The sequence below is a fragment of the Lonchura striata genome, chromosome 2 (assembly GCF_050655825.1).
Source record: "Lonchura striata isolate lonStrDom1 chromosome 2, ASM5065582v1, whole genome shotgun sequence".
NCBI lineage: Eukaryota > Metazoa > Chordata > Aves > Passeriformes > Estrildidae > Lonchura > Lonchura striata.
The window spans coordinates 155,726,061-155,752,666 of NC_140704.1; the positions used below are offsets into that span (position 1 = coordinate 155,726,061).

At 51.7% G+C, this 26,606-nt stretch overlaps 3 protein-coding genes and 6 pseudogenes across 4 annotated transcripts; all 9 read right to left on the minus strand.

The window, feature by feature from the left end:
* Positions 1–889: 889 nt before the first annotated feature.
* Positions 890–1,207, minus strand: LOC144246603 (feather keratin pseudogene; annotated as a pseudogene).
* Positions 1,208–4,161: 2,954 nt separating this feature from the next.
* Positions 4,162–4,479, minus strand: LOC144246601 (feather beta keratin pseudogene; annotated as a pseudogene).
* Positions 4,480–7,432: 2,953 nt separating this feature from the next.
* On the minus strand, positions 7,433–7,750 carry LOC144245935 (feather beta keratin pseudogene; annotated as a pseudogene).
* A 2,953-nt stretch (positions 7,751–10,703) lies between these two features.
* Positions 10,704–11,021, minus strand: LOC144245934 (feather beta keratin pseudogene; annotated as a pseudogene).
* A 2,953-nt stretch (positions 11,022–13,974) lies between these two features.
* Positions 13,975–14,298, minus strand: LOC110480300 (feather beta keratin). Its single transcript, XM_077781529.2, has one exon. The coding sequence runs from the start codon at positions 14,296–14,298 to the stop codon at positions 13,975–13,977; it is 324 nt and encodes a 107-aa protein (XP_077637655.2).
* A 2,960-nt stretch (positions 14,299–17,258) lies between these two features.
* Positions 17,259–17,576, minus strand: LOC144246600 (feather beta keratin pseudogene; annotated as a pseudogene).
* Positions 17,577–20,516: 2,940 nt separating this feature from the next.
* On the minus strand, positions 20,517–21,525 carry LOC144245933 (feather beta keratin pseudogene; annotated as a pseudogene).
* A 1,489-nt stretch (positions 21,526–23,014) lies between these two features.
* On the minus strand, positions 23,015–23,714 carry LOC110480301 (feather beta keratin). Its single transcript, XM_077784533.2, has one exon. The coding sequence runs from the start codon at positions 23,405–23,407 to the stop codon at positions 23,015–23,017; it is 393 nt and encodes a 130-aa protein (XP_077640659.2). The 5' UTR covers positions 23,408–23,714.
* Positions 23,715–24,427: 713 nt separating this feature from the next.
* On the minus strand, positions 24,428–26,278 carry LOC144246570 (feather beta keratin-like). 2 transcript variants are annotated; one of them, XM_085572691.1, is made up of 2 exons: positions 26,011–26,278; positions 25,937–25,977 (listed from the first exon to the last, which is right to left on the minus strand). In XM_085572691.1, the coding sequence occupies exons 1-2, from the start codon at positions 26,276–26,278 to the stop codon at positions 25,937–25,939; spliced, it is 309 nt and encodes a 102-aa protein (XP_085428817.1). The 2 variants fall into 2 exon arrangements, with proteins under 2 accessions (XP_077640619.1, XP_085428817.1); XM_077784493.2 differs by having other exon boundaries at positions 24,428–26,278.
* Positions 26,279–26,606: the final 328 nt, after the last annotated feature.

Consider the following 26,606-nt stretch of genomic DNA (forward strand, 5'->3'; position numbering starts at 1 on the left):
TATTGGACATTGAGCAGTTGAGGGTCACTAGACACTTCAATTTCTGGCAGAACTTTACTAGAGGAGAGACTGAGAGAGCTGGGACTATGAAGAGACAAGGCTGTGCAGGGGGTGTCAGCAGTGTGTGGGAGCCCAGCTGTTGTCAGCACTGCACACATGAAAGGAATAGGGCATGTGCAAAAATGAGAGAACAGATGGAATTCCATGTACAAAGGAGGGAAGAATTTTTCAGTGTGCATGGAAGGTCTCAGAGTGTAAGAGACAATGTGGTCTCTCTTTGGAGGTCCAAAACTGTACAGGCCATAGTCCTGGAAATCCTGCTGGGCTGCCTGAGGAAGAGGCATGGAAGCATTGGCATTCAGGAGTTCCTGCCCAAGTGCATGATGTTATTCCTCTGTTCATGGGGAGGACTCAAGAGTGCTGCAGGGAAGAGAATTTTTCAAGTCTATGTCTGGGTAGAATGACTTTGGCAGAGCAGTGCCCAGGAGAGAATTGTTGTGTCAAAGCCTTTGGTAGATCAGGTGATGGCCGTGTGTCATGTTCTGGAAGGTTCACTCTCTCCCCAATTTCCAATCTCAGCGTTAGTTTTTACTGGTGGGGTCATATTTGTGAAGAAATGTCCTTTACTCCCTTTCCATCCAACATAATATTTGAGTGCTGGTATTGAATAGGGTGAGTGTATGAGACCATTGGAATTCAAAACCAAGAGGCAGCAACTCAGGTTGTGATGCAAGAAAAATTTATTGAAGTGAAATACTGATGAGAAGGAAGAAGCTGAAGGAATCAGGCGTGAGGTACAAGTAGAGAGACCATCAGCTGAGGTGCTTTGCTTGCAGGAGCTGTTGCCAGAGGCCAGAGCTGGTGGTGTCAGGAGTGGTGCTGAGGGCCCTCAGCAGATGTAGCCACCCCTCCTGCCATAGCAGCCCAGGCCTCCCAGCCCGTAGCCATAGCCAAGGCCAAAGCCAAATCCACCAGAGATGGGCTGTCCCTGGGCACTGAGCTCACTGCCCAGAGCAGCCGAGGAGGTGGATCCGACGGCGGTGTTCTGGGGGAAGGAGGTCATGATGGGTCCTGGCAGGGTGACCAGCACAGGGGAAGGGTTGATGATGACGCTGGAGTTCTGGCACTGCAGGGCACAGGGCTCGTTGCAGCTGTTGGCCAGCGGGGTGGGTCCGCAGGTGGATCCGCAGAGGGTGTTGCAGGCCATGGGTGCGGTGTGGAGGGTGCCTGGAAAGGAAGGGATGAGGCATGAGATGGATTTCGTACCATATGCGGCAGTGATGCTGGAGGATGATGGAGTGTGGAGGCTGTTGTAGGGATGTGGGGAGGTGTGAGGGCTGCTGAGGCTGGGGCTGAGTGTGCTGGAAGAGTGGGGCCAAGGGTGCAGGAGCAGAAGGGTCAGGGGAATGAGACTCACCTGGTTGTCTGCAGGAGCAGGAGGAGAAGGTGTCAGGAGAAGTGTGTGAGGGAGAGAGGCTCTGGGCCGGCTTTTATTCTGGTTGTGGAGGGATGGGACAGCTTTGTCCCTTGGCCTTGGGGCATTTTGCTGGCCAGAGTTCCCGGTTGGCTCAGAGTTGTGAGTCCGGAGGTGGGGGAGTGTTTTCCATCCCACAACTCTGCAGTGTCATGTCCTAATTTAGTGTCATTGTCTGTCTGACCTTGTCAGCAGAGAGTGTTAGTGGCCAAATACTGTGGATGAAGATGTTTTTTTGTGGAGAACTGTGGATGTGACCTGAGCTTTGGAGAGTGGTGTGTGATCACTGAAGTCAGCCCCTGGCCCTCATGTGCTGTGGTTTGTGGATGTCTTGTGGTGAGGATCCTCATTCCCCCACAGCCCTGTCAGGCTCATTTGGGCTTTGCAGCTCTTCTGGGTGTGAAGTTGTCCACTTGCATTACATACTCTTCCCTCCCTGTCCTGTTGCCAACATTCTAGACCTGTCTATATGCCAGGCCTTTCCTGCTGGCTTTGGGAGAACAATCCCTGTGACGCCTCTCCTCCTGTTCAATGTCTTGTGTTGGTTCATCCATAGCGCTCGTCTCAGCTGGGCCCAGCAAGGTCACACTCTGGGGTCCCAAGGCTGGGCTCTGAGTGAAACCAAAAAAGGAAAACGGGTTCAGAAAAAGAAGAAGAAGGCCTGAGAGGAGCAGTTGTAGGAACTGCAGACATTCACTTTTCAGAAAAATAGCATCAAACTGGAAACTCTCTGGAGGTACCATATGTAGACTTATCATATCTCTTTTATCAGACAGAGCCTTGCAAGTCATGAGGGGGGCAGAGTATTCCTCCCCACAACTCTTCCCTGTCTTGTCTCCTGAGGCCATGTCCATCTGACCTTGGTGTCAGCTTTATTGTGAGACTTGGTATTTGGAGCATTGGTATAGAGGATGTGTGTCAGAGAAACCAGAATATACAACAAAAGCCCAAGGAAAATATGGGTGTCATCGGTGAGGTCATTTTGTGGCACTTTTGTGCTTTAGTTTGTGGGTGTGTTGTGAAGAGGGCCCCAATTCCACCGCAGCCATGTCAGGCTGGTCTGGGCTTTGCAGTTGTGCTGTGCATGAGGAGCTGCCCCTTCCATCGTGGTCATTCCTCCTTTAAAGTGTGAGTGTTGGAAACCCAAGGCTGGTGTTGATGGAGCATGTCAATGTGGACTGAAGACGTGACCAAGATTTGGGAGCAAGAATGTCATCATTGAGGTCATCCTGTGGAACTCATGGTTTTGGGTTTGTGGGTGTGTTTTTTGGAGGGGCCCCAAACTGTCTCAGGTGTGTCAGGCTGGTCTGGGCTTTGCACCTGTGCCAGGTGTGAGCACCTGGACTCTTCCATTCCTTCTGGGCCATTGCAGAGTTGCCCCTTCAGCAAGGTGGGTGGTGATGGAGTGTCTGAGGCCACACTTGTCTGAACCACCAGTCAGAAGGACATCGAGACTAAGGGTTAAAGGAATCTTCCAAAGTTCATCAAGGCAAAGGTGAAGTTCTGCATATGGAGAGGAAAACTGCACTTGGCCCAGGATAATGGTGGGGACTGAGATTCTGGAAAGCGACTTTTGTGATCAGGATCCTGCTGATGGTGCTGATTGAGATCAGAGTGACCAGCAGGTTGCAGTGGGGGATGACTTCAGTGGGGTGTCACCAGTGTCCAAGGCAGAGTTCTGGAAATTGTTGCCATGAAATTGTGAGAGGTGGCCCTTCCTCTCTTTAGAGCACTGGGCAGATTCGATGTGGGTGGTGTGGACAGTTCTGGCCTCGAGATGAGAAGAACAAGGGGATATTGGACATTGAGCAGTTGAGGGTCACTAGACACTTCAATTTCTGGCAGAACTTTACTAGAGGAGAGACTGAGAGAGCTGGGACTATGAAGAGACAAGGCTGGGCAGGGGGTGTCAGCAGTGTGTGGGAGCCCAGCTGTTGTCAGCACTGCACACATGAAAGGAATAGGGCATGTGCAAAAATGAGAGAATAGATGGAATTCCATGGAAAAAAGGAAGGAAGAATTTTTCAGTGTGCGTGGAAGGTCTCAGAGTGTAAGAGACAATGTGGTCTCTCTCCTTGGAGGTCCAAAAGTGAACTGGCCATAGTCCTGGAAATCCTGCTGGGCTGCCTGAGGAAGAGGCATGGAAGCATTGGCATTCAGGAGTTCCTGCCCAAGTGCATGATGTTATTCCTCTGTTCATGGGGAGGACTCGAGAGTGCTGCAGGGAAGAGAATTTTTCAAGTCTATGTCTGGGTAGAATGACTTTGGCACAGCAGTGCCCAGGAGAGAATTGTTGTGTCAAAGCCTTTGGTAGATCAGGTGATGGCCATGTGTCATGTTTGGGAAGTTTCCCCCTCTCCCCTATTTCCCATGTCAGCGTTAGTTGTTACAGGTGGGGTCATATTTTTTAAGAAATGTCCTTTACTCCCTTTCCATCCAACATAATATTTGAGTGCTGGCATTGAATAGGTTGAGGGTATGCGACCATTGGATTTCAAAACAAAGAGTCAGCAACTCAGGTTGCGATGCTAGAAAAATTTATTGAAGTGAAATACTGATGAGAAGGAAGAAGCTGAAGGAATCAGGCATGAGGTACAAGTAGAGAGACCATCAGCTGAGGTGCTTTGCTTGCAGGAGCTGTTGCCAGAATCCAGAGCTGGTGGTGTCAGGGGTGGTGCTGAGGGTCCTTAGCAGATGTAGCCACCCCTCCTGCCATAGCAGCCCAGGCCTCCCAGCCCGTAGCCATAGCCAAGGCCAAATCCAAATCCACCAGAGATGGGCTGTCCCTGGGCACTGAGCTCACTGCCCACGGCAGCCGAGGAGGTGGATCCGACGGCGGTGTTCTGGGGGAAGGAGGTCATGATGGGTCCTGGCAGGGTGACCAGCACAGGGGAAGGGTCGATGATGACGCGGGAATCCTGGCACTGCAGGGCACAGGGCTCGTTGCAGCTGTTGGCCAGCGGGGTGGGTCCGCAGGTGGATCCGCAGCGGGTGTTACAGGCCATGGGTGCGGTGTGGAGGGTGCCTGGAAAGGAAGGGATGAGGCAGGAGAGGGATTTTGGAGCATGTAGGGCAGTGATGCTGGAGGGTGAAAGAGTTTGGAGGCTGTTGTGGGGATGTGGGGAGGTGTGAGGGCTGCTGAGGCTTGGGGCTGAGTGTGCTGGAAGAGTGGGGCCAAGGGTGCAGGAGCAGAAGGGTCAGGGGAATGAGACTCACCTGGTTGTCTGCAGGAGCAGGAGGAGAAGGTGTCAGGAGAAGTGTGTGAGGGAGAGAGGCTCTGGGCCGACTTTTATTCTGGTTCTGGAGGGTGGGACAGCTTTGTCCCTTGGCCTTGGGGCATTTTGCTGGCCACAGTTCCTGGTTGGCTGAGTTGTGAGTCCGGAGGTGGGGGAGTGTTTTCCATCCCACAACTCTGCAGTGTCATGTCCTAATTTAGTGTCATTGTCTGTCTGACCTTGTCAGCAGAGAGTGTTAGTGACCAAATACTGTGGATGAAGATGTTTTTTTGTGGAGAACTGTGGATGTGACCTGAGCTTTGGAGAGTGGTGTGTGATCACTGAAATCAGCCCCTGGCCCTCATGTGCTGTGGTGTGTGGATGTCTTGTGGTGAGGATCCTCATTCCCCCACAGCCCTGTCAGGCTCATTTGGGCTTTGCAGCTCTTCTGGGGGTGAAGTTGTCCACTTGCATTACATACTCTTCCCTCCCTGTCCTGTTGCCAACATTCTAGACCTGTCTATATGCCAGGCCTTTCCTGCTGGCTTTGGGAGAACAATCCCTGTGACGCCTCTCCTCCTGTTCAATGTCTTGTGTTGGTTCATCCATAGCGCTCGTCTCAGCTGGGCCCAGCAAGGTCACACTCTGGGGTCCCATGGCTGGGCTCTGAGTGAAACCAAAAAAGGAAAACGGGTTCAGGAAAAGAAGAAGAAGGCCTGAGAGGAGCAGTTGTAGGAACTTCAGTCATTCACTTTTCAGAAAAATAGCATCAAACTGGAAACTCTCTGGAGGTACCATATATAGAGTTATCGTATCTCTTTTATCAGACAGAGCCTTGCAAGTCATGAGGGGGGCAGAGTATTCCTCCCCACAACTCTTCCATGTCTTGTCTGTTGAGGCCATGTCCATCTGATCTTGGTGTCAGCTTTATTGTGAGACATGGTGTTTGGAGCATTGGTATAGAGGATGTTTCTCAGAGAAACCAGAATATACAACAAAAGCCCAAGGAAAATATGGGTGTCATCGGTGAGGTCATTTTGTGGCACTTTTGTGCTTTAGTTTGTGGGTGTGTTGTGAAGAGGGCCCCAATTCCACCACAGCCATGTCAGGATGGTGTGGGCTTTGCAGCTGTGCTGTGCATGAGGAGCTGCCCCTTCCATCGTGGCCATTCCTCCTTTAAAGTATGAGTGTTGGAAACCCAAGGCTGGTGTTGATGGAGCGTGTCAGTGGGGACTGAAAAGGTGACCAAGATTTGAGTGCAAGGATGTCATCATTGAGGTCATCCTGTAGAACTCATGGTTTTGGGTTTGTGGGTGTGTGGTGAAGAGGGGCTCCAAACTATCTCAGGTGTGTCAGGCTGGTCTGGGCTTTGCACCTGTGCCAGGTGTGAGCACCTGGACTCTTCCATTCCTTCTGGGCAGTTGCAGAGTTGCCCCTTCAGCAAGGTGGGTGGTGATGGAGTGTCTGAGGCCACACTTGTCTGAACCACCAGTCAGAAGGACATCGAGACTAAGGGTTAAAGGAATTTTTCCAAGTTCATCAAGGCAAAGGTGAAGTTCTGCATAAGGAGAGGAAAACTGCACTTGACCCTGGATAATGGTGGGGACTGAGATTCTGGAAAGTGACTTTTGTGATCAGGATCCTGCTGATGGTGCTGATTGAGATTGGAGTGACCAGCAGGTTGCAGTGGGGGATGACTTCAGTGGGGTGTCACCAGTGTCCAAGGCAGAGTTATGGAAATTGTTGCCATGAAATTGTGAGAGGTGGCCCTTCCTCTCTTTAGAGCACTGGGCAGATTCGATGTGGGTGGTGTGGACAGTTCCGGCCTCGAGATTTAGAGAAGAACAAGGGGATATTGGACATTGAGCAGTTGAGGGTCACTAGACACTTCAATTTCTGGCAGAACTTTACTAGAGGAGAGACTGAGAGAGCTGGGACTATGAAGAGACAAGGCTGGGCAGGGGGTGTCAGCAGTGTGTGGGAGCCCAGCTGTTGTCAGCACTGCACACATGAAAGGAATAGGGCATGTGCAAAAATGAGAGAATAGATGGAATTCCATGTGCAAAGGAGGGAAGAATTTTCAGTGTGCATGGAAGGTCTCAGAGTGTAAGAGACAATGTGGTCTCTCTCCTTGGAGGTCCAAAACTGTACAGGCCATAGTCCTGGAAATCCTGCTGGGCTGCATGAGGAAGAGAATTGGAAGCATTGGCATTCAGGAGTTCCTGCCCAAGTGCATGATGTTATTCCTCTGTTCATGGGGAGGACTCGAGAGTGCAGCTGGGAAGAGAATTTTTCAAGTCTATGTCTGGGTAGAGTGACTTTGGCACAGCAGTGCCCAGGAGAGAATTGTTGTGTCAAAGTCTTTGGTAGATCAGGTGATGGCCATGTGTCATGTTTGGGAAGGTTCACCTTCTCCCCTATTTCCCATCTCAGCATTAGTTTTTACAGGTGGGGTCATATTTGTTAAGAAATGTCCTTTACTCCCTTTCCATCCAACATAATATTTGAGTGCTGGTATTGAATATGGTGGGGATGTGAGACCATTGGATTTCAAAACAAAGAGTCAGCAACTGAGGTTGTGATGCAAGAAAAATTTATTGAAGTGAAATACTGATGAGAAGGAAGAAGCTGAAGGAATCAGGCGTGAGGTACAAGTAGAGAGACCATCAGCTGAACTGCTTTGCTGGCAGGAGCTGTTGCCAGAGGCCGGAGCTGGTGGTGTCAGGGGTGGTGCTGAGGGCCCTCAGCAGATGTAGCCACCCCTCCTGCCATAGCAGCCCAGGCCTCCCAGCCCGTAGCCATAGCCAAGGCCAAATCCAAATCCACCAGAGATGGGCTGTCCCTGGGCACTGAGCTCACTGCCCAGAGCAGCCGAGGAGGTGGATCCGACGGCGGTGTTCTGGGGGAAGGAGGTCATGATGGGTCCTGGCAGGGTGACCAGCACAGGGGAAGGGTTGATGATGACGCGGGAATCCTGGCACTGCAGGGCACAGGGCTCGTTGCAGCTGTTGGCCAGCGGGGTGGGTCCGCAGGTGGATCCGCAGCGGGTGTTGCAGGCCATGGGTGCGGTGTGGAGGGTGCCTGGAAAAGAAGCGATGAGGCAAGAGAGGGATTTCGGAGCATATGCGGCAGTGATGCTGGAGGGTGAAAGAGTTTGGAGGCTGTTGTGGGGATGTGGGGAGGTGTGAGGGCTGCTGAGGCTGGGGCTGAGTGTGCTAGAAGAGTGGGGCCAAGGGTGCAGGAGCAGAAGGGTCAGGGGAATGAGACTCACCTGGTTGTCTGCAGGAGCAGGAGGAGAAGGTGTCAGGAGAAGTGTGTGAGGGAGAGAGGCTCTGGGCTGGCTTTTATTCTGGTTCTGGAGGGTGGGACAGCTTTGTCCCTTGGCCTTGGGGCATTTTGCTGGCCAGAGTTCCCGGTTGGCTCAGAGTTGTGAGTCTGGAGGTGGGGGAGTGTTTTCCATCCCACAGCTCTGCAGTGTCATGTCCTAATTTAGTGTCATTGTCTGTCTGACCTTGTCAGCAGAGAGTGTTAGTGACCAAATACTGTGGATGAAGATGTTTTTTTGTGGAGAACTGTGGATGTGACCTGAGCTTTGCAGAGTGGGGTGTGATCACTGAAATCAGCCCCTGACCCTGTTGTCCTGTGGTTTGTGGATGTCTTGTGGTGAGGAACCTCATTCCCCCACAGCCCTGTCAGGCTCATTTGGGCTTTGCAGCTCTTCTGGGTGTGAAGTTGTCCACTTGCATTACATACTCTTCCCTCCCTGTCCTGTTGCCAACATTCTAGACCTGTCTCTATGCCAGGCCTTTCCTGCTGGCTTTGGGAGAACAATCCCTGTGACGCCTCTCCTCCTGTCCAATGTCTTGTGTTGGTTCATCCGTAGCGCTCGTCTCAGCTGGGCCCAGCAAGGTCACACTCTGGGGTCCCATGGCTGGGCTCTGAGTGAAACCAAAAAAGGAAAACGGGTTCAGAAAAAGAAGAAGAACGCCTGAGAGGAGCAGTTGTAGGAACTGCAGACATTCACTTTTCAGAAAAATAGCATCAAACTGGAAACTCTCTGGAGGTACCATATATAGAGTTATCATATCTCTTTTATAAGACAGAGCCTTGCAAGTCATGAGGGGGGCAGAGTATTCCTCCCCAGAACTCTTCCCTGTCTTGTCTGCTGAGGCCATGTCCATCTGACCTTGGTGTCAGCTTTATTGTGAGACTTGGCATTTGGGAGCATTGGTATAGAGGATATGTGTCAGAGAAACCAGAATATACCACAAAAGCCCAAGGAAAATATGGGTGTCATCGGTGAGGTCATTTGGTGGCACTTTTGTGCTTTAGTTTGTGGGTGTGTTGTGAAGAGGGGCCCCAATTCCACCGCAGCCATGTCAGGCTGGTGTGGGCTTTGCAGCTGTGCTGTGCATGAGGAGCTGCCCCTTCCATCGTGGTCATTCCTCCTTTAAAGTGTGAGTGTTGGAAACCCAAGGCTGGTGTTGATGGAGCGTGTCAAAGGGGACTGAAGACGTGACCAAGATTTGAGAGCAAGGATGTCATCATTGACGTCATCCTGTAGAACTCATGGTTTTGGGTTTGTGGGTGTGTTGTGAAGAGGGGCTCCAAACTATCTGAGGTGTGTCAGGCTGGTCTGGGCTTTGCACCTGCGCCAGGTGTGAGCATCTGAACTCTTCCATTCCTTCTGGGCAGTCGAAGTGTTGCCCCTTCAGCAAGGTGGGTGGTGATGGAGTGTCTGAGGCCACAGTTGTCTGAACCACCAGTCAGAAGGACCTCGAGACTAAGGGTTAGAGGAATCTCCCAAAGTTCATCAAGGCAAAGGTGAAGTTCTGCATAAGGAGAGGAAAACTGCACTTGACCCAGGATAATGGTGGGGACTGAGATTCTGGAAAGTGACTTTTGTGATCAGGATCCTGCTGATGGTGCTGATTGAGATCAGAGTGACCAGCAGGTTGCAGTGGGGAATGACTTCAGTGGGGTGTCACCAGTGTCCAAGGCAGAGTTGTGGAAATTGTTGCCATGAAATTGTGAGAGGTGGCCCTTCTTCTCTTTAGAGCACTGGGGATATTTTATGTGGGTGGTGTGGACAGTTCCGGCCTCGAGATGAGAAGAACAAGGGGATATTGGACATTGAGCAGTTGAGGATCACTAGACACTTCAATTTCTGGCGGAACTTTACTAGAGGAGAGACTGAGAGAGCTGGGACTATGAAGAGACAAGGCTGGGCAGGGGGTGTCAGCAGTGTGTGGGAGCCCAGCTGTTGTCAGCACTGCACACATGAAAGGAATAGGGCATGTGCAAAAATGAGAGAATAGATGGAATTCCATGGAAAAAGGAAGGAAGAATTTTCAGTGTGCATGGAAGGTCTCAGAGTGTAAGAGACAATGTGGTCTCTTTCCTTGGAGGTCCAAAAGTGAACTGGCCATAGTCCTGGAAATCCTGCTGGGCTGCCTGAGGAAGAGGAATGGATGCATTGGCATTCAGGAGTTCCTGCCCAAGTGCATGATGTTATTCCTCTGTTCATGGGCAGGACTCAAGAGTGCTGCTGGGAAGAGAATTTTTCAAGTCTATGTCTGGGTAGAGTGACTTTGGCACAGCAGTGCCCAGGAGAGAATTGTTGTGTCAAAGCCTTTGGTAGATCAGGTGATGGCCATGTGTCATGTTCTGGAAGGTTCACCCTCTCCCCTATTTCCCATGTCAGCGTTAGTTTTTACTGGTGTGGTCATATTTGTGAAGAAATGTCCTTTACTCCCTTTCCATCCAACATAATATTTGAGTGCTGGTATTGATTATGGTGGGGATGTGAGATCATTGGCATCCAAAACAAAGAGGCCGCAACTGAGGTTGTGATGCAAGAAAAATTTATTGAAGTGAAATACTGATGAGAAGGAAGAAGCTGAAGGAATCAGGCGTGAGGTACAAGTAGAGAGACCATCAGCTGAGGTGCTTTGCTTGCAGGAGCTGTTGCCAGAGGCCGGAGCTGGTGGTGTCAGGGGTGGTGCTGAGGGCCCTCAGCAGATGTAGCCACCCCTCCTGCCATAGCAGCCCAGGCCTCCCAGCCCGTAGCCATAGCCAAGGCCAAAGCCAAATCCACCAGAGATGGGCTGTCCCTGGGCACTGAGCTCACTGCCCAGAGCAGCCGAGGAGGTGGATCCGACGGCGGTGTTCTGGGGGAAGGAGGTCATGATGGGTCCTGGCAGGGTGACCAGCACAGGGGAAGGGTTGATGATGACGCGGGAATCCTGGCACTGCAGGGCACAGGGCTCGTTGCAGCTGTTGGCCAGCGGGGTGGGTCCGCAGGTGGATCCGCAGCGGGTGTTGCAGGCCATGGGTGTGGAGTTGAGGGTGTCTGGAAGAGAAGCCATGAGGCAGGAGAGGGATTTTGGAGCATGTGCGGCAGTGATGCTGGAGGGTGAAGGAGTTTGGAGGCTGTTGTGGGGATGTGGGGAGGTGTGAGGGCTGCTGAGGCTGGGGCTGAGTGTGCTGGAAGAGTGGGGCCAAGGGTGCAGGAGCAGAAGGGTCAGGGGAATGAGACTCACCTGGTTGTTTGCAGGAGCAGGAGGAGAAGGTGTCAGGAGAAGTGTGTGAGGGAGAGAGGCTCTGGGCCGGCTTTTATTCTGGTTCTGGAGGGGTGGGACAGCTTTGTCCCTTGGCCTTGGGGCATTTTGCTGGCCACAGTTCCTGGTTGGCTCAGAGTTGTGAGTCCAGAGGTGTGGGAGTGTTTTCCATCCCACAACTCTGCAGTGTCATGTCCTAATTTAGTGTCATTGTCTGTCTGACCTTGTCAGCAGAGAGTGTTAGTGGCCAAATACTGTGGATGAAGATGTTTTTTTTGTGGAGAACTCTGGATGTGACCTGAGCTTTGGAGAGTGGTGTGTGATCACTGAAGTCAGCCCCTGGCCCTCATGTGCTGTGGTGTGTGGATGTCTTGTGGTGAGGATCCTCATTCCCCCACAGCCACGTCAGGCTCCTTTGGGCTTTGCAGCTCTTCTGGGTGTGAAGTTGTCCACTTGCATTACATACGCTTCCCTCCCTGTCCTGTTGCCAACATTCTAGACCTGTCTATATGCCAGGCCTTTCCTGCTGGCTTTGGGAGAACAATCCCTGTGACGCCTCTCCTCCTGTCCAATGTCTTGTGTTGGTTCATCCGTAGCGCTCGTCTCAGCTGGGCCCAGCAAGGTCACACTCTGGGGTCCCATGGCTGGGCTCTGAGTGAAACCAAAAAAGGAAAACTGGTTCAGGAAAAGAAGAAGAAGGCCTGAGGAGCAGTTGTAGGAACTGCAGACATTCACTTTTCAGAAAAATAGCATCAAACTGGAAACTCTCTGGAGGTACCATATATAGAGTTATCATATCTCTTTTATCAGACAGAGTCTTGCAAGTCATGAGGGGGGCAGCGTATTCCTCCCCACAACTCTTCCATGTCTTGTCTGTTGAGGCCATGTCCATCTGACCTTGGTGTCAGCTTTATTGTGAGACATGGTGTTTGGAGCATTGGTATAGAGGATGTTTCTCAGAGAAACCAGAATATACAACAAAAGCCCAAGGAAAATATGGGTGTCATCGGTGAGGTCATTTTGTGGCACTTTTGTGCTTTAGTTTGTGGGTGTGTTGTGAAGAGGGGCCTCAATTCCACCGCAGCCATGTCAGGCTGGTGTGGGCTTTGCAGCTGTGCTGTGCATGAGGAGCTGCCCCTTCCATTGTGGTCATTCCTCCTTTAAAGTGTGAGTGTTGGAAACCCAAGGCTGGTGTTGATGGAGTGTGTCAAAGGGGATTGAAGTTGTGACCAAGATTTTGGCAGTGTGGTGTCATCAGTGAGGTCATCCTGTGGAACTCATGGTTTTGGGTTTGTGGGTGTGTGGTGAAGTGGGTTCCGAAACTATCTCAGGTGTGTCAGGCTGGTCTGGGCTTTGCACCAGTGCCAGGTGTGAGCACCTGGACTCTTCCATTCCTTCTGGGCAGTTGCGGAGTTGCCCCTTCAGCAAGGTGGGTGGTGATGGAGTGTCTGAGGCCACACTTGTCTGAACCACCAGTCAGAAGGACCTCGAGACTAAGGGTTAAAGGAATCTTCCAAAGTTCATCAAGGCAAAGGTGAAGTTCTGCATAAGGAGAGGAAAACTGCACTTGGCCCAGGATAATGGTGGGGACTGAGATTCTGGAAAGTGACTTTTGTGATCAGGATCCTGCTGATGGTGCTGATTGAGATCGGAGTGACCAGCAGGTTGTAGTGGGGGATGACTTCATTGGGGTGTCACCAGTGTCCAAGGCAGAGTTGTGGAAATTGTTGCCCTGAAATTGTGAGAGGTGGCCCTTCCTCTCTTTAGAGCACTGGGCAGATTCGATGTGGGTGGTGTGGACAGTTCCGGCCTCGAGATGAGAAGAACAAGGGGATATTGGACATTGAGCAGTTGAGGGTCACTAGACACTTCAATTTCTGGCAGAACTTTACTAGAGGAGAGACTGAGAGAGCTGGGACTATGAAGAGACAAGGCTGGGCAGGGGGTGTCAGCAGTGTGTGGGAGCCCAGCTGTTGTCAGCACTGCACACATGAAAGGAATAGGGCATGTGCAAAAATGAGAGAATAGATGGAATTCCATGTGCAAAGGAGGGAAGAATTTTCAGTGTGCATGGAAGGTCTCAGAGTGTAAGAGACAATGTGGTCTCTCTCCTTGGAGGTCCAAAAGTCAACTGGCCATAATCCTGGAAATCCTGCTGGGCTGCCTGAGGAAGAGGAATGGATGCATTGGCATTCAGGAGTTCCTGCCCCAAGTGCATGATGTTATTCCTCTGTTCATGGGGAGGACACGAGAGTGCGGCAGGGAAGAGAATTTTTCAAGTCTATGTCTGGGTAGAATGATTTTGGCACAGCAGTGCCCAGGAGAGAATTGTTGTGTCAAAGCCTTTGGTAGATCAGGTGATGGCCATGTGTCATGTTTGGGAAGTTTCCCCCTCTCCCCTATTTCCCATGTCAGCGTTAGTTGTTACAGGTGGGGTCATATTTATTACGAAATGTCCTTTACTCCCTTTCCATCCGACATAATATTTGAGTGCTGTCATTGAATAGGTTGAGGGTATGCGACCATTGGATTTCAAAACAAAGAGGCAGCAACTGAGGTTGTGATGCAAGAAAAATTTATTGAAGTGAAATACTGATGAGAAGGAAGAAGCTGAAGGAATCAGGCGTGAGGTACAAGTAGAGAGACCATCAGCTGAGCTGCTTTGCTTGCAGGAGCTGTTGCCAGAGGCCAGAGCTGGTGGTGTCAGGGGTGGTGCTGTGGGCCCTCAGCAGATGTAGCCACCCCTCCTGCCATAGCAGCCCAGGCCTCCCAGCCCATAGCCAAACCCACGGCCGTAGCCAAAGCCAAATCCACCAGAGATGGGCTGTCCCTGGGCACTGAGCTCAGTGCCCAGAGCAGCCGAGGAGGTGGATCCGACGGCGGTGTTCTGGGGGAAGGAGGTCATGATGGGTCCTGGCAGGGTGACCAGCACAGGGGAAGGGTTGATGATGACGCGGGAATCCTGGCACTGCAGGGCACAGGGCTCGTTGCAGCTGTTGGCCAGCGGGGTGGGTCCGCAGGTGGATCCGCAGAGGGTGTTGCAGGCCATGGGTGTGGAGTGGAGGGTGCCTGGAAAGGAAGGGATGAGGCAGGAGAGGGATTTTGGAGCATGTAGGGCAGTGATGCTGTAGGGTGAAAGAGTTTGGAGGCTGTTGTGGGGATGTGGGGAGGTGTGAGGGCTGCTGAGGCTGGGGCTGAGTGTGCTGGAAGAGTGGGGCCAGGGCTGCAGGAGCAGGAGGGTCAGGGGAATGAGACTCACCTGGTTGTCTGCAGGAGCAGGAGGAGAAGGTGTCAGGAGAAGTGTGTGAGGGAGAGAGGCTCTGGGCCGGCTTTTATTCTGGTTCTGGGGGGTGGGACAGCTTTGTCCCTTGGCCTTGGGGCATTTTGCTGGCCACAGTTCCTGGTTGGCTCAGAGTTGTGAGTCCGGAGGTGGGGGAGTGTTTTCCATCCCACAACTCTGCAGTGTCATGTCCTACTTTAGCGTCCATGTCCGTGTGACCTTGTCGGCAACTTTTACATGCTAGCGTTAGTTGCTAAATATTATGGATGAAAATGTTTTTTTGTGGAGGACTGTGGATGTGACCTGAGCTTTGGAGAGTGGTGTGTGATCACTGAAGTCAGCCCCTGGCCCTCATGTGCTGTGGTGTGTGGATGTCTTGTGGTGAGGATCCTCATTCCCCCACAGCCATGTCAGGCTCATTTGGGCTTTGCAGCTCTTCTGGGGGTGAAGTTGTCCACTTGCATTACATACTCTTCCCTCCCTGTCCTGTTGCCAACATTCTAGACCTGTCTATATGCCAGGCCTTTCCTGCTGGCTTTGGGAGAACAATCCCTGTGACGCCTCTCCTCCTGTTCAATGTCTTGTGTTGGTTCATCCGTAGCGCTCGTCTCAGCTGGGCCCAGCAAGGTCACATTCTGGGGTCCCAAGGCTGGGCTCTGAGTGAAACCAAAAAAGGAAAACAGGTTCAGAAAAAGAAGAAGGCTTGAGAGGAGCAGTTGTAGGAACTGCAGACATTCACTTTTCAGAAAAATAGCATCAAACTGGAAACTCTCTGGAGGTACCATATATAGAGTTATCGTATCTCTTTTATAAGACAGAGCCTTGCAAGTCATGAGGGGGGCAGAGTATTCCTCCCCACAACTCTTCCCTGTCTTGTCTCCTGAGGCCATGTCCATCTGACCTTGGTGTCAGCTTTATTGTGAGACTTGGCATTTGGGAGCATTGGTATAGAGGATGTGTGTCAGAGAAACCAGAATATACAACAAAAGCCCAAGGAAAATATGGGTGTCATTGGTGAGGTCATTTTGTGGCACTTTAGTGCTTTAGTTTGTGGGTGCGTTGTGAAGAGGGGCCCAATTCCACCACAGCCATGTCAGGCTGGTGTGGGCTTTGCAGCTGTGCTGTGCATGAGGAGCTGCCCCTTCCATCGTGGTCATTCCTCCTTTAAAGTGTGAGTGTTGGAAACCCAAGGCTGATGTTGATGGAGCGTGTCAGTGGGGACTGAAGATGTGACCAAGATTTTGGCAGTGTGGTGTCATCATTGAGGTCATCCTGTGGAACTCATGGTTTTGGGTTTGTGGGTGTGTGGTGAAGTGGGTTCCGAAACTATTGCAGGTGTGTCAGGCTGGTCTGGGCTTTGCACCTGTGCCAGGTGTGAGCACCTGGACTCTTCCATTCCTTCTGGGCTGTCGAAGTGCTGCCCCTTCAGCAAGGTGGGTGGTGATGGAGTGTCTGAGGCCACACTTGTCTGAACCACCAGTCAGAAGGACCTTGAGACTAAGGGTTAAAGGAATCTCCCAAAGTTCATCAAGGCAAAGGTGAAGTTCTGCATAAGGAGAGGAAAACTGCACTTGGCCCAGGATAATGGTGGCGACTGAGATTCAGGGAAGAGACTTTTATGATTAGGATCCTGCTGATGGTGCTGATTGAGATGAGAGTGACCAGCAGGTTGCAGTGGGGAATGACTTCAGTGGGGTGTCACCAGTGTCCAAGGCAGAGTTGTGGAAATTGTTGCCATGAAATTGTGAGAGGTGGCCCTTCCTCTCTTTAGAGCACTGGGCAGATTCGATGTGGGTGGTGTGGACAGTTCTGGCCTCGAGATGAGAAGAACAAGGGGACAGTGGACCAAGAGCAGTTGAGGGCCACTAGACACTTCAATTTCTGGCAGAACTTTACTAGAGGAGAGACTGAGAGAGCTGGGACTATGAAGAGACAAGGCTGGGCAGGGGGTGTCAGCAGTGTGTGGGAGCCCAGCTGTTGTCAGCACTGCACACATGAAAGGAATCGGGTATGTGCAAAAATGAGAGAATAGATGGAATTCCATGTGCAAAGGAGGGAAGAATTTTTCAGTGTGCATGGAAGGTCTCAGAGTGTAAGAGACAATGTGGTCTCTCTCCTTGGAGGTCCAAAAGTGAACTGGCCATAGTCCTGGAAATCCTGCTGGGCTGCCTGAGGAAGAGGCATGGAAGCATTGGCATTCAGGAGTTCCTGCCCAAGTGCATGATGTTATTCCTCTGTTCATGGGGAGGACTCGAGAGTGCTGCAGGGAAGAGAATTTTTCAAGTCTATGCTGGGGTAGAATGACTTTGGCACAGCAGTGCCCAGGAGAGAATTGTTGTGTCAAAGTCTTTGGTAGATCAGGTGATGGCCGTGTGTCATGTTCTGGAAGGTTCCCCCTCTCCCCAGTTTCCAATCTCAGCGTTAGTTGTTACTGGTGGAGTCATATTTGTTAAGAAATGTCCTTTACTCCCTTTCCATCCAACATAATATTTGAGTGCTGGTATTGAATATGGTGGGGATGTGAGACCATTGGATTCCAAAACCGAGAGGCAGCAACTGAGGTTGTGATGCAAGAAAAATTTATTGAAGTGAAATACTGATGAGAAGGAAGAAGCTGAAGGAATCAGGCGTGAGGTACAAGTAGAGAGACCATCAGCTGAGGTGCTTTGCTTGCAGGAGCTGTTGCCAGAGCCCAGAGCTGGTGGTGTCAGGAGTGGTGCTGAGGGTCCTCAGCAGATGTAGCCACCCCTCCTGCCATAGCAGCCCAGGCCTCCCAGCCCGTAGCCATAGCCAAGGCCAAAGCCAAATCCACCAGAGATGGGCTGTCCCTGGGCACTGAGCTCACTGCCCACGGCAGCCGAGGAGGTGGATCCGACGGCGGTGTTCTGGGGGAAGGAGGTCATGATGGGTCCTGGCAGGGTGACCAGCACAGGGGAAGGGTTGATGATGACGCGGGAATCCTGGCACTGCAGGGCACAGGGCTCGTTGCAGCTGTTGGCCAGCGGGGTGGGTCCGCAGGTGGATCCGCAGAGGGTGTTGCAGGCCATGGGTGTGGTGTGGAGGGTGCCTGGAAAGGAAGGGATGAGGCAGGAGACGGATTTCGGAGCATGTAGAGCAGTGATGCTGGAGGGTGAAAGAGTTTGGAGGCTGTTGTAGGGATGTGGGGAGGTGTGAGGGCTGCTGAGGCTGGGGCTGAGTGTGCTGGAAGAGTGGGGCCAAGGGTGCAGGAGCAGAAGGGTCAGGGGAATGAGACTCACCTGGTTGTCAGCAGGAGCAGGAGGAGAAGGTGTCAGGAGAAGTGTGTGAGGGAGAGAGGCTCTGGGCCGGCTTTTATTCTGGTTCTGGAGGGTGGGACAGCTTTGTCCCTTGGCCTTGGGGCATTTTGCTGGCCACAGTTCCTGGTTGGCTCAGAGCTGTGAGTCCGGAGGTGGGGGAGTGTTTTCCATCCCACAACTCTGCAGTGTCATGTCCTAATTTAGTGTCATTGTCTGTCTGACCTTGTCAGCAGAGAGTGTTAGTGACCAAATACTGTGGATGAAGATGTTTTTTTGTGGAGAACTGTGGATGTGACCTGAGCTTTGGAGAGTGGTGAAGTCAGCCCCTGGCCCTCATGTGCTGTGGTGTGTGGATGTCTTGTGGTGAGGAACCTCATTCCCCCACAGCCCTGTCAGGCTCATTTGGGCTTTGCAGCTCTTCTGGGGGTGAAGTTGTCCACTTGCATTACATATTCTTCCCTCCCTGTCCTGTTGCCAACATTCTAGACCTGTCTCTATGCCAGGCCTTTCCTGCTGGCTTTGGGAGAACAATCCCTGTGATGCCTCTCCTCCTGTCCAATGTCTTGTGTTGGTTCATCCGTAGCGCTCGTCTCAGCTGGGCCCAGCAAGGTCACACTCTGGGGTCCCATGGCTGGGCTCTGAGTGAAACCAGAAAAGGAAAACTGGTTCAGGAAAAGAAGGAGAAGGCCTGAGAGGAGCAGTTGTAGGAACTGCAGACATTCGCTTTTCAGAAAAATAGCATCAAACTGGAAACTCTCTGGAGGTACCATATATAGAGTTATCGTATCTCTTTTACAAGACAGAGCCTTGCAAGTCATGAGGGGGGCAGAGTATTCCTCCCCACAACTCTTCCCTGTCTTGTCTGCTGAGGCCATGTCCATCTGACCTTGGTGTCAGCTTTATTGTGAGACTTGGCATTTGGGAGCATTGGTATAGAGGATGTGTGTCAGAGAAACCAGAATATACAACAAAATCCTATGGAAAATATGGGTGTCATCAGTGAGGTCATTTTGTGGCACTTTTGTGCTTTAGTTTGTGGGTGTGTTGTGAAGAGGGCCCCAATTCCACCACAGCCATGTCAGTCTGGTGTGGGCTTTGCAGCTGTGCTGTGCATGAGGAGCTGCCCCTTCCATCGTGGTCATTCCTCCTTTAAAGTGTGAGTGTTGGAAACCCAAGGCTGGTGTTGATGGAGTGTGTCAAAGGGGATTGAAGTTGTGACCAAGATTTTGGCAGTGTGGTGTCTTCACTGAGGTCATCCTGTGGAACTCATGGTTTTGGGTTTGTGGGTGTGTGGTGAAGTGGGTTCCGAAACTATTGCAGGTGTGTCAGGCTGGTCTGGGCTTTGCACCTGTGCCAGGTGTGAGCACCTGGACTCTTCCATTCCTTCTGGGCAGTTGCAGAGTTGCCCCTTCAGCAAGGTGGGTGGTGATGGAGTGTCTGAGGCCACACTTGTCTGAACCACCAGTCAGAAGGACCTTGAGACTAAGGGTTAGAGGAATCTCCCAAAGTTCATCAAGGCAAAGGTGAAGTTCTGCATATGGAGAGGAAAACTGCACTTGACCCAGGATAATGCTGGGGACTGAGATTCTGGAAAGTGACTTTTGTGATCAGGATCCTGCTGATGGTGCTGATTGAGATTGGAGTGACCAGCAGGTTGCAGTGGGGGATGACTTCAGTGGGGTGTCACCAGTGTCCAAGGCAGAGTTCTGAAAATTGTTGCCATGAAATTGTGAGAGGTGGCCCTTCCTCTCTTTAGAGCACTCGGGAGATTCGATGTGGGTGGTGTGGACAGTTCTGGCCTCGAGATGAGAAGAACAAGGGGATATTGGACATTGAGCAGTTGAGGGTCACTAGACACTTCAATTTCTGGCAGAACTTTACTAGAGGAGAGACTGAGAGAGCTGGGACTATGAAGAGACAAGGCTGGTCAGGGGGTGTCAGCAGTGTGTGGGAGCCCAGCTGTTGTCAGCACTGCACACATGAAAGGAATCGGGCATGTGCAAAAATGAGAGAATAGATGGAATTCCATGTGCAAAGGAGGGAAGAATTTTCAGTGTGCATGGAAGGTCTCAGAGTGTAAGAGACAATGTGGTCTCTCTCCTTGGAGGTCCAAAAGTCAACTGGCCATAATCCTGGAAATCCTGCTGGGCTGCCTGAGGAAGAGGAATGGAAGCATTGGCATTCAGGAGTTCCTGCCCAAGTGCATGATGTTATTCCTCTGTTCATGGGGAGGACTCAAGAGTGCTGCAGGGAAGAGGATTTTTCAAGTCTATGTCTGGGTAGAATGACTTTGGCACAGCAGTGCCCAGGAGGGAATTCTTGTGTCAAAGTCTTTGGTAGATCAGGTGATGGCCATGTGTCATATTTGGGAAGTTTCCCCCTCTCCCCTAGTTCCCATGTCAGCGTTAGTTGTTACAGGTGGGGTCATATTTGTGAAGAAATGTCCTTTACTCCCTTTCCATCCAACATAATATTTGAGTGCTGGTATTGAATAGGGTGAGTGTATGAGACCATTGGATTTCAAAACCAAGAGGCAGCAATTGAGGTTGTGATGCAAGAAAAATTTATTGAAGTGAAATACTGATGAGAAGGAAGAAGCTGAAGTAATCAAGCGTGAGGTACAAGTAGAGAGACCATCAGCTGAGGTGCTTTGCTTGCAGGAGCTGTTGCCAGAGGCCAGAGCTGGTGGTGTCAGGGTGGTGCTGAGGGCCCTCAGCAGATGTAGCCACCCCTCCTGCCATAGCAGCCCAGGCCTCCCAGCCCGTAGCCATAGCCAAGGCCAAAGCCAAATCCACCAGAGATGGGCTGTCCCTGGGCACTGAGCTCACTGCCCAGAGCAGCCGAGGAGGTGGATCCGACGGCGGTGTTCTGGGGGAAGGAGGTCATGATGGGTCCTGGCAGGGTGACCAGCACAGGGGAAGGGTTGATGATGACGTGGGAATCCTGGCACTGCAGGGCACAGGGCTCGTTGCAGCTGTTGGCCAGCGGGGTGGGTCCGCAGGTGGATCCGCAGCGGGTGTTGCAGGCCATGGGTGTGGTGTGGAGGTTTCCTGGAAGAGAAGGGATGAGGTAGGACAGGAGTTTGGGAGAGTGGGGGGCAGTAATGCAGGAGGGTGAGGGAAAGTGTGGAGGTTGTTGTGGGGCAGTGGGGAGGCAGGAGTCCTGCTAATGGTGGGGCTGAGTCTGCTTGAAGAGGAGGCCCAGGGCTGCAGGAGCAGGAGGGTCAGGGGATTGAGGCTCACCTGGTTGTTGGTAGGAGCAGGAGAAGGTGTCAGGAGAAGTGTGTGAGGGACAGAGGCTCTGGGCTGGCTTTTATGCTGGGTTTGGAGGGATGGGACAATGTTTTCCCATGGCCTTGGGGCATTTTCCGGGCAGCACCTCTTTGCTGACCCAGCCTGGTGAGTGATGAGGTGGGAATTGTATTCCTCGCCACATTTCTGCAATTCCATGTCCTGTCCTTGATTCTGTGTCTCCATCTGACCTTGGCGGCAGCTTTTAAATGCGAGTAATACAGACCAGAATTTGATGATGAAGTTGTTGTATTTCAGAGAGGGCTGACAACATGACCAAAGCTTTGGACAGTGAGGTGTCATCCATGGAGTCACTCCACAACACTGGTGTGCTGTGGTTTGCAGCCGCCTTGTGAAGATGTGCCCAGTTCCCTCCCATGTCAGTTAGTATATTCTGGGATATGCTGGTGTCCTTGAGGTGACTGATCTGGTACTTTCATCATGTTTTCTCTCTCCCCTCCTTGGCTCCATGTCTGTAGTCCTGTCTCTATGCCTTTCCTTTCCTCCTGGAGATGGGAAAGTGATCCCTGTGATTTAGGGAGGTCTCCCATGCTCCCCAAAGTCTTGTCTTGGTTCATCTGTAGCGCTCATCTTACCTGGGTGCAGGAAGGTCCCACTGTGGGGTCACAGAGCTGGGCTCTTCCACAAGGAAAGGAAATCGGGTGAAGGATAAGGAGAACAAGGCACATGAGGGGCTGGTGAAGGAATGGGCACGTTCAATTTTCAGAGGAAGGCTGTCCTTGTTGTCCTCTGGAGTTACCTAAACAGAAATGATTCCCATCAGTCTTGTCCCCCTCTTCCCCAGCCTTCAGAAATGAGGGAATATAGTAAATTTGCTCTAGGGGAGGTTGAGTTTTGTATTAAGAAAAAATACTTCACAAGTAGATTTTTCAAGCTCTGTATGTGACTACCCAAGGACAGTGGTGTAGTCTCCATTGCTGGATGAATTTAGAAGCCATGGAGACTTGGAGTTTGGGATGTTTGTTGGTGATCATACTGGACATGTAGAAATGGTTGGACTTGATGCCATTTTACATTTAAGTCTTCTACAAATGAAAACTATTAGAGACTGGTGGCACTCACAGATTTGTTTTCCAGTTGTCATGAGTGTGGATAAATCCCTGGTGGCAAAGCGTGACTCGAGGGACCCCGGCTGTTCTCAACAGTGGAGGAGAAGGGGGGAAGTCCACAAATGGAAATGGATGCAATGCTGTGGGCAAAGAAGGCAAGAACTTTTCATTGTGAGAGTTGTCAGAAAGTGAAAGAGGGATTGGGATCCTGGACACCCCATCTCATGTTTTGGGAGATCCAAAACTGAGCTGTCCATTGTGCTGGGAATCCAGCTCTTGCTGACTCTGCTTGATCAGTGTTGTGGAAGCACTTGCACTCTAGAGATTGTGCCCAAGTGAATTTTCTTATTTCTTTTTTTGTGGTGGAGTTTCAAGTGTCTTGCGGGGATGAGATTTTGGCAAGTTTGTGCTGGCACGGAGTGGCTCTTCCATTTTTATTCTCATGAGTGAATTGGGTCAAATGCTTTGGTGTATCAGGGAATGGGCTTGTGTTGTGCTTTAGAAGGTGTCCCCCCAGTCCCTTCTTCCCATAAGAATCTTGGTGGCTCCTGGTGGTGACGGATTTGCTAAGAAAGGTTTTGTTGCCCTTTTCCATCCACCCCAATGGCCTGTTCATTGCAAGAAATGTGCCGGATGAGGGTGTGAGAGCACTGGAATCCAAAAGGAACAGAGTCATCTGAGGCTTTGATGCAAGAGAACTTTATTGAGGCAAATAATGGAAAAGACAAAAGAAACAGGTGGTACGGATTGTGTAGGGGGCAAGAAGGGCAGCCATCAGCCGAGGTGCTTTGCCTGCAGGAGCTGTTGCCTGAGGATCAAATTTCCTGTGTCGGGGTGGTGCTGAGGGCCCCTAGCAGATGTAGCCACCCCTCCTGCCATAGCAGCCCAGGCCTCCCAGCCCGTAGCCATAGCCAAGGCCAAAGCCAAATCCACCAGAGATGGGCTGTCCCTGGGCACTGAGCTCACTGCCCAGAGCAGCCGAGGAGGTGGATCCGACGGCGGTGTTCTGGGGGAAGGAGGTCATGATGGGTCCTGGAAGGGTGACCAGCACAGGGGAAGGGTTGATGATGACGCGGGAATCCTGGCACTGCAGGGCACAGGGCTCGTTGCAGCTGTTGGCCAGCGGGGTGGGTCCGCAGGTGGATCCGCAGCGGGTGTTGCAGGCCATGGGTGTGGTGTAGTTGAGTCCCTGGAAGAGAAGGAATGAGGTAGGAGAGGGGTGCGAGGGTTCTGAGGGGGTCATGATATAGGAGAGAGAGAGATTGTGCTGGAGGGTGTTGTGGGGCTTTGGGAAGATTCGAGGGCTGCTGAGGCTGGGGCTGAGCGTGCTGGAAGAGAGGGGCCAGAGTTGCAGGAGCAGGAGGGTCAGGGGATTGAGGCTTACCTGGTTGTCAGCACCGGAGCAGAAGGGTTCAAGAGAAGGATGTGAGGGAGACAGGCTCTGGGTTGGCTTTTATACTGATCCTTGAGGGGCGGGACAGCCCTGCCCCCTGACCCTTGGGCATTTTGTGGGCTGCATCTCTTGCCTGCACAGCATGGTGAGTCATTATGTGAGGAGAAGTTTCCTTCCTGCAACTCTGCAGTGTCATGACCTGCTCTTCAGACCATGGCCATCTGACCTTGGTGACACCTTTAAATGGGAAGTGGTTATTTCGGGACATTGGAATGGAAGTTTTGTGTCAGAGAAACCAAAATACACAACAAAACCCTAAGAAAAAGATGAGTGTCATCAGTGAGGTAATTTTGTGGCATCTGTGTGGTTTAGTTTGTGGGTGTGTTGTGAAGAGGAGCCCCATGCCATTACAGCCATGTCAGGCTGGTGTGGGCTTTGCAGCTGTGCTGTGCAGGAGGAGCTGCCCCTTCCATCACGGTCGTTCCTCCTTTTAAGTGTGAGTGTTGGAAACCCAAGGCTGGTGTTGATGGAGCATGTCAAAGGGGACTGAGGAGATGACTGATGCTTTGTAGAGCTGGGGTGTCATCTGTGAGGTCACCCATTGGAGCTCATGGTTTTGGGTTTGTGGGTGTGTTGTGAAGAGGGGTCTGAAACCATCACAGGTGTGTCAGGCTGCTCTGGGCTTTGTCTCTGTTGAGCTGCGAGCTCCTGGACTCTTCCATTCCATTCACTCCTTCTTCTCCTTTACTCCATCTCTCCAAGCCTATCTGTATGCCTGTCTTCTCATGTGGGTGATGGGAAAGTGATTTCTGTGATTTAGGGAGGTCTCCATGCTCACCACTGTCTTGTGTTCGCTCATTGATCGTGCTCATCTTACCTGGGCCTAGAAATTCACACTGCGGAGTCACAGAGCTGGGCACTTACACATGGAAAGGGAATGTGGTGAAGGACAAGAAGAGGACACAAGAGGGGCAGGTGAAGGAACTGTGGGTGTTCAGTTTGAGGCGCTGCGCTCAGATGTTGTTAATCAGTTGTCCAAAGTCTACAAGGAATAAGATCTCGAGGGAAGTAGGTCAAGAGTTGTATCCATGAGTTGTATCCCTGTTCAACCTCCTTAAAAATGGGTGGCAGTGGGACTGTTGTCCCCTCAGCAAGTTGGCAGCTGATGGAGTGGCTGAGGCATCACTTGGCTGTTCCACCAGTCAGAGGGAGCTGGAGACTGAGGGTTAAAGGCATCTCCTGAAGTTCTGGAGGGGAAAATGTGAAATTCTGCATCTGGGTTGGAATGGCAACGGGCCCCAGGTCATGCTGGGGGCTGAGAGGCTGGGTAGGATCTTTGCGGAGCAGGATCCTGTGGTGCTGGTGGAGAACAAAGGGACCACGAGGTCTCAGTCAAGCCTCCCTTAAAAGGGTGTCACCAGTGTTCGAGACAGGTTTCAGAAGATTGTGTTAGCAGTCCATAGACTCAGTGAAGCAAGTCAGGGCCAGAAAGATTCTGAAGGATCTGGAGTATCTTTTGTAGAGGAGAGGCTGAGAAAGCTGGGACTCTCAGGAGACGAGGATGGACAGGGATGTTTATAAGCATATGCAATTTCCTGCTGGCAGGGAATGAAGTGAAGGAGCCTGGCTGTTCTCAGCAATGCACATGTCGAGGACAGATGCTCAAAAGGGATAAGACATAGAATTCCTTGGGCAAAGAAGGGAAGAATTTTTCAAATTGAGTGTGGTCACAGATGGGAAGAGGTGGTGGAGTGTCTGTGCTGTGGGAACCAAATCTGGTCTGTCCATGGTGCTGCAGATCTGGCTCTTGCTGACTCTGCTTGAGCAGGGGAGTTGAAGCAGTTACACTCCAGAGTTTGTGCTAAGTGGATGTGATATAATTTGCTGGAAAGGTTTGAGTTTCCTGCTGGGAAGAGGCTTTGTCAAGTGTGTGCTGGCATGGAGAGATTTATCCAGAATCATTGATGAGCTGGAGAGCATTGACGTGTCAAAGCCTTTGGTGTAGAAAGTGATGGATTTGGGTCCTACTTTGGAAGGTCCTCCCTCAACCAATTTTTCCAACCCATTCAAGGTTGTTGCTGGTGTGGACATATTTCCTAACAAATGTGTTGTGCCATTTTCCATCTATGCCAATGGCCTGTTTATTTCTGGTGCTGTGCTGTGTAAGCATGTGAGGCAGAATTCAAAAAGAAGAGGAGGCGTGTAAGGCTTTGATGCAGCAGAAGTTTATTGAGGCAAAATAATGACGAGGGAAGATGAAGAAACTGAGAAGAGCTTGTCTGATGTGCAAGGCTGGCTGCCACCAGCCGAGGTGCTTTACTTGCAGGAGCTTTTGCCAGAGGCCAGAGCTGGTGGTGTCAGGAGTGGTGCTGAGGGTCCTCAGCAGATGTAGCCACCCCTCCTGCCATAGCAGCCCAGGCCTCCCAGCCCGTAGCCAAACCCACGGCCGTAGCCAAGGCCGTAGCCAAGGCCAAAGCCAAATCCACCAGAGATGGGCTGTCCCTGGGCACTGAGCTCACTGCCCACGGCAGCCGAGGAGGTGGATCCGACGGCGGTGTTCTGGGGGAAGGAGGTCATGATGGGTCCTGGCAGGGTGACCAGCACAGGGGAAGGGTCGATGATGACGCGGGAATCCTGGCACTGCAGGGCACAGGGCTCGTTGCAGCTGTTGGCCAGCGGGGTGGGTCCGCAGGTGGATCCGCAGAGGGTGTTGCAGGCCATAGGTGTGGAGTGGAGGGTGCCTGGAAGAGAGAGGGGTGAGGAATTGCAGGGATATAGGGGTGTTAAAGGTGGTGATGCAAGATGGTGAGGGAATGTGGAGGCTGTTGTGGGGCTGAGGGGAAGCGTGAGGATTGTGGATGCTGGGGCTGAGTTTGCTGGATCAGAAGGACTCAGGGTCTCAGGAGCAAGATGGTCAAGGGCTTTTGGCTCACCTGGTTGTCGGCAGGAGCAGGAGGAGAAGGCTTCAGGAGAAGTGTGTGCAGGAGAGAGGCTCTGGGCCGGCTTTTATGCTGGTCCTGGATGGGTGGGATAACCCTTCCCTTGACCC

Coding starts and splice junctions, on each gene's coding strand:
- LOC110480300 (XM_077781529.2), bottom strand. CDS start 14,298: ATGGCCTGCAACACCCTCTGCGGATCCACCTGCGGACCCACCCCGCTG.
- LOC110480301 (XM_077784533.2), bottom strand. CDS start 23,407: ATGACCCCCTCAGAACCCTCGCACCCCTCTCCTACCTCATTCCTTCTC.
- LOC144246570 (XM_077784493.2), bottom strand. CDS start 26,278: ATGGCCTGCAACACCCTCTGCGGATCCACCTGCGGACCCACCCCGCTG.